Below are 8,143 nucleotides of genomic sequence, written 5' to 3' on the forward strand. Positions count from 1 at the left end.
TATAAGGGGATAACACTGTATGTTAGTGTTGTTTTGGTTAGGTTGATCATTCTGCCGCTAAGTAGCCAAAAATAATTAATGTAACTTGAAAGCTGTGATAATCTGTTGTTTTTCTTTTTCATAATGCTAAATTATGTGAAAAAGGTCACTCATGTTTTCTTCTTCTTCTGTGTTTTATTTAAAGTGATGATCCATAAGAAGATATATTTGTGGTTTAAGAGAACCAAAAACCATCTCAGTGTAGTTTTACATCTCCTCTCTCAGGCTTCTCTCTGCAGCTCTAGTAACAACAGGTCGGTGAGCCAATCAGAAGAGAGGAGGATCTGAGCCTCTCCTCTGATTGGCTGACTGTTTTCTGAGTGATACAATAAAAATAAAGCAGATTTCAGGTAAAAACACTCAGAGAAACCAAATCCTGCAAGGTTTGGATGGTGGGTCCAGGTGGGCGGGGCTTGGTTACTGCTTTGTTGTGACATCACAAAGTTCCAGAAGTCGTGACGGCTGGTTTTAAGGCTCAGTTTCTGAATACAGGCTGTGTGCATTTCTCTGTGGACTGAGGCTTTGATACTTTCACAGTATTAATATAGAAGCTGATCTGATCTATAATCACACTACACATGGACACAGACCTTTAGACTAGATAGGACCTTTCAGCAGGTTATAATGTTTACTAATTTAGCATGTTAGCATGCTGGAGAATCATATATGAGCATCTGTACCAGTCACTGAAATCAGCTGTTTTTAGTTAAAAAGCTCCACTGTCCACTTCCTGCTCAGCACCAAACAACAAACAGACAAAGTTAGCGACCAGCTAACGATGAGCATTTAGCAGCTACAGAGTTTTTCTCTGAGCTGGTGGAGACCAAAGCAGAGGGAATATTAGACTGATTCCTCATGTGGACTGGAGGTAGTTGCTGTTTGCTAACATGTTGAAGTATACAAAGTCAATGTGTGTGTTTACAGTTTATTCTGCTGCCTCCCAGTGGCCAAAAAATACAGTTTTTATTATTCACTATTAACCTACTATAGTTCAACACAGTATCTGTCGTGTAATGTAATTTCTTAGCAAGGGGAATTTGTGAATCCATTCTCCAGAGATATGGGATGTGGAGGGACGTTTGCTGCCTCTCTCTCTCTGCTCCAGCTGTCTTCACTCTGTGGCTTAGATGACTACGTTGTAGATGCAGCTCAGGCCAAACGCTCTGTGTTAGTGTGAGACAAGAGGCTGTTATGTAATTGTCCTGAAGCTGGGTTCATTTTGGGGTTACCAACACAGGCACACATGGTCAGGTTTAATTGTGTGTGTGTGTGTGTGTGTGTGTGTGTGTGTGTGTGTGTGTTCCTCTAGGCTGACCTCTTTTGTGATGAAGTCCTTCGGTGGTGCGAGACCGTACATTTTTGTGAATCCCAGTCACATTAAAGATGCGAGGAGGTGGCTGTCGAGACACCAGCGACCCGACGGCTGCATCCGATCTGTCGGAAAACTCTTCCACAACGGCATGAAGGTAATGACGTAGATGTTTGATATGATTTCACATGGTTTCAATTAATATTTCCTATGAAACAAAATCACAGAATTGGCTCAGATTATGAAGAGTTTCGTTGCCTCCAGGCGAACAGCTCATACGTACAGCAGAGGGGAGACTAAACAAATCATCACCCGTCCCTCACAGTAATTTAGATATAATGAAAACAGAGCGAAAAGAAAAAAGCTTTAGGTGAAGCTGAAAGTCTGACGCAGCACTGACCCGCTCCTACCATGCGCCTGTGTTTCCACAAGGGAGGAGTGAGCGACGACGTGTCCCTGACGGCCTACATCACCACCGCCATGCTCGAGCTGGACGCCAACGCCACGGTGAGTCTGACATCACCTTGTTCATTTCGGACGTTTTGTTGCTGCAGCTGTGAGGTGTTCACAGGCTGCGTCAGCATGTGTTTCTTATTGTCTGCGCAGCTTTAAACCGTTAAACGTCTCGGTGGCTGCGTTTGTCATGTGAATTGCTAAAAACGTTGCTTAGCATACGTCCTCAAAACATCTCCAAGTTTCTCTTCTCATCTCTTCCTCTGCTCGGTGTCTGACAGGATCCCGTCGTTCAGAACTGTCTGCGCTGTCTGAAGGAAGCGGTGGCCGGTCAGCTGGACAACCTGTACACCACCGCCCTGCTGTCGTACACCTTCAGTCTGGCAGGAGACGAGGAGATGAGGAGCAAACTCATCACACTCCTGCACAGGAAGTCCAGCACACAAGGTGAGACAGCGAAGCCGTCAGCAGCAATACTGTCTGCACATCTGGCTTTCAGCTTCATTTTCCGCTAAAACAGTTTTACTGCTGCAAAAAATCTGCTGCTGAAACATGAAATAGTTTAGTAGTAAACCGAAGACGTGCTGAAGCAAGTTGAAGTGTCACTTCAAGATTTGGAAGCGTCAGTTGAAGCGTAAGCACTGAAAGGAGTTGAAGTGGCAGTTTAAGTGTAGATGATACATTGTGCTGAGAACAGATGTTAGATGAATGTAAGCAGGTGAAGTCAACTGTGTGTTAAACAGTTGAAGCTTCAGATTTGTTTTTCGTTTTTTAAAGATAAAAACTTGGGGAATGATGTCATCACTTGCATTACACAACAAAATATTTTTTTTATGCTGTTGTCTGTTATTTTTATATTGTTTATATCCCCCCTTCATTGTTTTTTATTGTAATATTAAATTAATATATTTTACATTTAAATGAAGTTAGCTTTAGTTGCCAGTGTTGCAGCCCGACCAACTCCGCCTCTACCAACATGCGTGTGAGGCGTTAGGGAAACATCTGTAAATTCTAGCGTCTATTAAGACTTTGCATGTGAGACGTTTAGGGAACATCAGTGAATTGTAGCATCTACCAAGAGCCAGCATGTGAGGCGTTTAGGGGACATCTCTAACTTGTAAATAACACACACAGAAAATAATTTGGTTACACTGTTCCCCTCTAAACTACATAAGTCTCTTCAGGTAACGTCTCCTCCTGTGGGAAACACTGTTTTTGACTTACATATTTTTCCAGTTTAACAGCTGTAGCTTGGCTGTTGGTGTTATGACAGTAGAACAAACAGAGGAAGAAAATGATTTTATGAAAGGAAATTGGTGACAAAGCAAGAAAAGAATTTCTACAGTCGCATCTAAAACTGAAACATTAAAACAACCTCTTACAGTTTGTAACTCTGGAGGCTGTGGACCTACATGTACATTCATTTAACTGATGTGCACAAACATAGTCGTTGCTAAGCTGCTAACGGATGATTCCCCTCTCCTGACTGGCAGGAGGGACCCGTCACTGGGACAGAGCCGTGGCTTCTAGGAAAGGCCTGGACTCCCTGGAGGTGGAGATCACGTCCTACGTGCTGCTGGCTCTGCTCTCCGGTCCAGCCATGCCAGAATTTGGTCTGGACTACTCCTCTGGCATCGTCCGCTGGCTGGCTCAGCAGCAGAACCCGTACGGCGGCTTCTCCTCCACACAGGTACGACAGACCACACACACACACAGAGACACACACACACACACACACACACAGGTGGTTTATGTGAAACCTTTTTAACCGTGAGTCGACTGTAACGGCACATTTAACCTCCCTCTGCTCCTCAGGACACGGTGGTGGCCCTCCAGGCGCTGGCTAAGTACGGAGCTGCCACCTACAGTGTGGAGGGCAGCACTACAGTGACGGTGACGTCGTTAGGAGGCCTGAACAAAGAGTTCACGGTGGATCAGAGCAACAGGCTGCTGTACCAGGAGGAGAAGCTGAGTGAGGTCCCAGGAGAGTACACCATCCAGGCCCAGGGTCAGAGCTGTGTGCTGGCACAGGTACGATCTGTTTATCTCCGTGAAACTGACAACAACAAAACTTACACCAAAATATTGGTCTCATATAAAGTCTTTGAATTTTTGTATTTCTCAACTATCAAGGCAGACGAGGCAAATTTATCTGTGTAGCACCTTTTAGCAACATAAACAAGCATTATGATGAAATATAAAATCAACATAAAGTGATATAAAAAGACTCATCCATAAGATTTTAAAGGAATAACAGAATAGAAGGATAAATGGATCAACTGGAGAGTAAAACACTAAGAACAGCGCAACATATGAGTAAAAGTCTGTTGAATAAATATGAGCTGAAGAGCAACTCCTGATATTTCACTTCAAACATGTCTGGATGTGATTTCAGTTGTATTTACCTATAAAATGAGATAAAATTAGAAGAGACAGACTATCTTCTTTTTCAAAGTCACTTCTCTTACTATAACATTTATACATCCTCTGGATATATGAAGATATATGTTTATAACATATGTTCATGTTATTTTGTTAATTCATAAACGCAAGTTTATTAAATCAACATAAATGTAAAAACTCTATATTCTTATTCATGTTTTTCTTATTAATGTTAAACGTCTGATCTTCACATTCTGGGAAAATATTCTCAGACTTTTGGACTTTTGAACAGATGTTGATGAACAGACGTTGATGAACAGATGTTGATGAACAGATGTTGCTGATGTCATGTCCCTCCACAGATCTCCATGCATTACAACGTGCCCCCTCCCCCGGACTTCTCTGCCTTCAACATCTCCAGTAACATCATGGCCAAGTGTAACACCAGCAGGCCGCAACTCATCCTCTTCGTGGACGTCAGGTGGTCATGTGACTTTTTAATCAGGCATTTTCAGAGCGAGTACAGATCAATAGTTTGTATTATTGATTATATTTTTGTAACTTCACTGGAGGCTTTTACCACATAAACTAGTGTTGTGTTTACACCAACTACAACTCATTACAAACCTATTGCCATAGAAATTATGATTGTGATTTTTTAATTTATTTTTTACTTGAAAAAATGAAGTTGCTCTTTCAGCTGCAGATGTTTGTGTGTTAGACATCAGGGCTTTTCACTCAGATTTAGGTTTAGTTTTCAGATTCAGTCAGGACAATAAGTGTTTGGAGAGTTCGATCTTAAAAGTAGTTGAGCCTGAAGAAGAATAACTGAGTCTCAGCTTTCATTTTTAGAGGTTTACATAAATATAGAAAGAAATGTGGGTGATACAGGTCTTAAAACACGAAGTGTAATACAAAGTGTAGTGGTCAGAAATAATTGGACAGATGCACATGACTTCAAACAAGTGTGTCCAATTACTTTTTAAACTTTGCATTTTCAGCACTTTGTGTTTAAAGGTCTGTATCTGCCGCACACTTATTTCTATATTGATGTAAACCTGCTTAAATTAAAGCTGAGACTCAGACATTTTAATGTGCAACTGTCCAAATACTTATGTTAAACAGCAATAGAACAAATTGTGCAGACAACAAGAAAGAAAAGTTAAACCACCTTAAATTGTAAAGGGGGGAAAAAAAAATCGAACTCACAGAAAGAGCTGAAAACCTTGTGGGCTCAGGTGTCAGGTGTGTGTTTGTGTGTGTGTCTCATGTGGTGTTTGACTGTTGGTGTGTATTTTGCAGGTACCAGGGCAGGAGAGAGGAAACCAACATGGTGATCATCAACATCAAACTGTTGTCGGGCTACATCCTGGATAAGAGCTCCCTGAAACTGGTCAGTCAGTCGTTCCTAACCACTTCTCCTCGACCTCGATGGAAAGCATCACGAGACCAAACATGTGAAGGACAGTTCATAAGGACTTAGGAAAAGAATATGTTGAAATAACATAATATGAAAGAAACATACAAGAAGAGAAAATAAGGATCTGAGCAAGAGATCACAATAAATTATATTCAACATTTATGTATATAGTATTTTGTTATGATGATTAAATTATCTGCTGCTCAGACACTTCAGGTTGTTTCACTCAGTTTGAACCTTCATAAGCAAAGAAATACTTTTTCAACCGCAGCCAAAGTTTCCTGTCAGCCTGTGGTTGATCATTACTGTCCCATACTGAAGTATGTGTTTATATTTATAGCTGTATCTGTGTCTGTTGCAGCTGAAGAGCGACTCCTCTGTGAAACGTGTCGACGTGGAGGAAGGATTCATCAACATCTACTTAGACGGGGTGAGACGGTCCGGAGTGTTCATATTGGTATTCCTGAATAAATCTTCACTGTAAAGCTCTGTATGGGAGGGGAAGTTATAGCTTTATTGTGTGTGTGTGTGTGTGTGTGTGTGTGTTTGCAGCTGAAGAAGGATGAGACAAAGATATACAGTGTGACACTGGAGGAGGATCAGCCCGTCAGGAACCTCAAACCAGCTGTGGTCAAAGTCTATGATTACTACCAGACAAGTAAGAGTCTCATCAACATCTTTTCACAATAAAGTGTCTAAAAACACTTCCTGTATTTCGCTCTTCTTATTTTCCTCTATCACCATCACCCCTCTATATCTCTGATGATTTTCTTCTTTTATTGTGTTTGCAGGTGATGAGGCCGTAACTGACTACACATCCCCCTGTGCAGAGAGTACGTAACATTTCTCACAGTTCGTCTTACCGTCTATCTGTTGTGCCATATCTGAAATAAAAAGTAGATCTGAATAATTAATTATGGTGAAAACAGCATGAAAAGAAACATCATCAAATTATCAGACTTGATGTGTCACAGTAGGAAAAACACAGGTGTAAATACTAAAATCAAGGATGGCTGAATTCAGTTTCACAAATATATGTCAGACTGGTCTGTAATGTTGGTCCAGTATTTATTTGGTTCACAGATCAGTCTGATGTTAGTCACACTGTTTCACAACAATAAAGACTTACTCATTTTAAGCAAAAACCATTAGACACCTTACCCCAACAAAGAAAAACATAAGGTGGGGGTAAGGTGTCTAAAAAATGACATAGTATACTAAGACATAAAGAATGTCATAGTATAGTAAGGCATAACTATGACTTTTTATGCCTTGCCATACCATAACACTTTTATGCCTTAATATACTATGACGTTTAGTAATTTTATACAATGGCATAAAAGCGTCATAACGTAGTAAGGCAGAAAAAGTCATAGTCATAGAACATGTCATAGTATGGAATAAAACGTCATAAAAACGTCATAGTATATTAAGGCATAAAAAAAGTCATGAAAAAGTCATAGTATAGTAAGGCATAAAAACTTCATAGTCTTGTCTAAACACAGTCTCTTTGTCTCCAGGTCTGTTTACAGTTTAAAAGTGAATAACAATCTTTCTGTTTCCCAGGTGACAGCGTCAACGAGCTGTAAACATCCATCCTGCAAAGTCCCGACGTGGCTTGTGTCAGTTAGAAGAATCACTGTGTTCAAGAAAGAAACTTATAGATGTTTATTTTTTTTTCTTACACTGTTTCTTTAATGTCTTTTTCTTTTTTTTCTTTTTTTACCCCTTTTAAACTTTTTTAGCTGTTTCAGTGTTTGAACGCCACTTTCTGTGTAATTTTAGGAACAGATTTAAATTTGTTCCACTTCCTGGTTCCATGGTAGGATTGTCATGATGTCATCAAATGAACCTATAATTAGTCGACATGAGAATCCACTCTACCGTCTCTCTCTCTCCTCATCACTGGATCCTTCTGAATTCAAGAAACACAGACGACGCTCTGTAACAGTTTTGTTTTTAATAGATTTGACAAAATCCATATTATTCATACCTGAAAGTGACGCATGAGACGTACAGGGTACCAATAACACAGTATGGTTTGAGTATTGATTCAGAGTGTATGTGTGTAAGTGTAAGTTTGTGTGTGTGTGCGTGTGTGTGTGTGTGTGTGTGTGTGTGTGTGTGTGTGTGTTTGAAACAGGAACTACTTTCTAGAAAAAAATAAGTACAGTCACGTGAGTGCTAGGTGAGTTATTCTGTGTGTTCTGCTGTACCAGTAATAAAAAAGGTAGATCGATACATCACTACCATACAATTTTAAAATGTAACTGACTGACAATAAAATTTCTAAAATGACAAAAATAAGTAAAAACTGTACTTATTTTCATACAATACTGTTTCATCTCAATAGTAATATTATTTTTTCATTCAGGCATCCTCTACAGTTTATTTAGTTTCCTTTCAACATTGATAACAACAGTAATGTTTATACCATCTACTATCAACAGACATGATTTAACAGCCTTGCCAGTGTTGAATAGTTTGGTTTGCACATGTTAAAAAGGCAAGGAGGAAGAGGGAGGGGGGCAGAATATATT

The 8,143-nt window shown here is 40.0% G+C and overlaps 1 protein-coding gene across 2 annotated transcripts in view; it reads left to right on the plus strand.

The window, feature by feature from the left end:
- LOC130167800 (alpha-2-macroglobulin) overlaps positions 1-7,917 on the plus strand; it is a 29,644-nt gene extending 21,727 nt beyond the window's left edge. For both annotated transcript variants that reach the window (XM_056374295.1, XM_056374294.1), the window contains exons 26-36: positions 1,349-1,505; positions 1,781-1,855; positions 2,083-2,248; positions 3,295-3,491; positions 3,617-3,832; positions 4,546-4,664; positions 5,486-5,576; positions 5,965-6,033; positions 6,156-6,261; positions 6,395-6,436; positions 7,170-7,917. In XM_056374295.1, coding sequence (XP_056230270.1) covers positions 1,349-1,505; positions 1,781-1,855; positions 2,083-2,248; positions 3,295-3,491; positions 3,617-3,832; positions 4,546-4,664; positions 5,486-5,576; positions 5,965-6,033; positions 6,156-6,261; positions 6,395-6,436; positions 7,170-7,192 — 1,261 coding nt within the window. In that variant the 3' untranslated portion in view covers positions 7,193-7,917. The remainder of the gene's footprint in view (positions 1-1,348; positions 1,506-1,780; positions 1,856-2,082; positions 2,249-3,294; positions 3,492-3,616; positions 3,833-4,545; positions 4,665-5,485; positions 5,577-5,964; positions 6,034-6,155; positions 6,262-6,394; positions 6,437-7,169) is intronic.
- The last annotated feature ends 226 nt before the right edge of the window (positions 7,918-8,143 follow it).

The sequence above is a fragment of the Seriola aureovittata genome, chromosome 4, assembly GCF_021018895.1.
Source record: "Seriola aureovittata isolate HTS-2021-v1 ecotype China chromosome 4, ASM2101889v1, whole genome shotgun sequence".
NCBI classification, from domain to species: Eukaryota; Metazoa; Chordata; class Actinopteri; order Carangiformes; family Carangidae; genus Seriola; species Seriola aureovittata.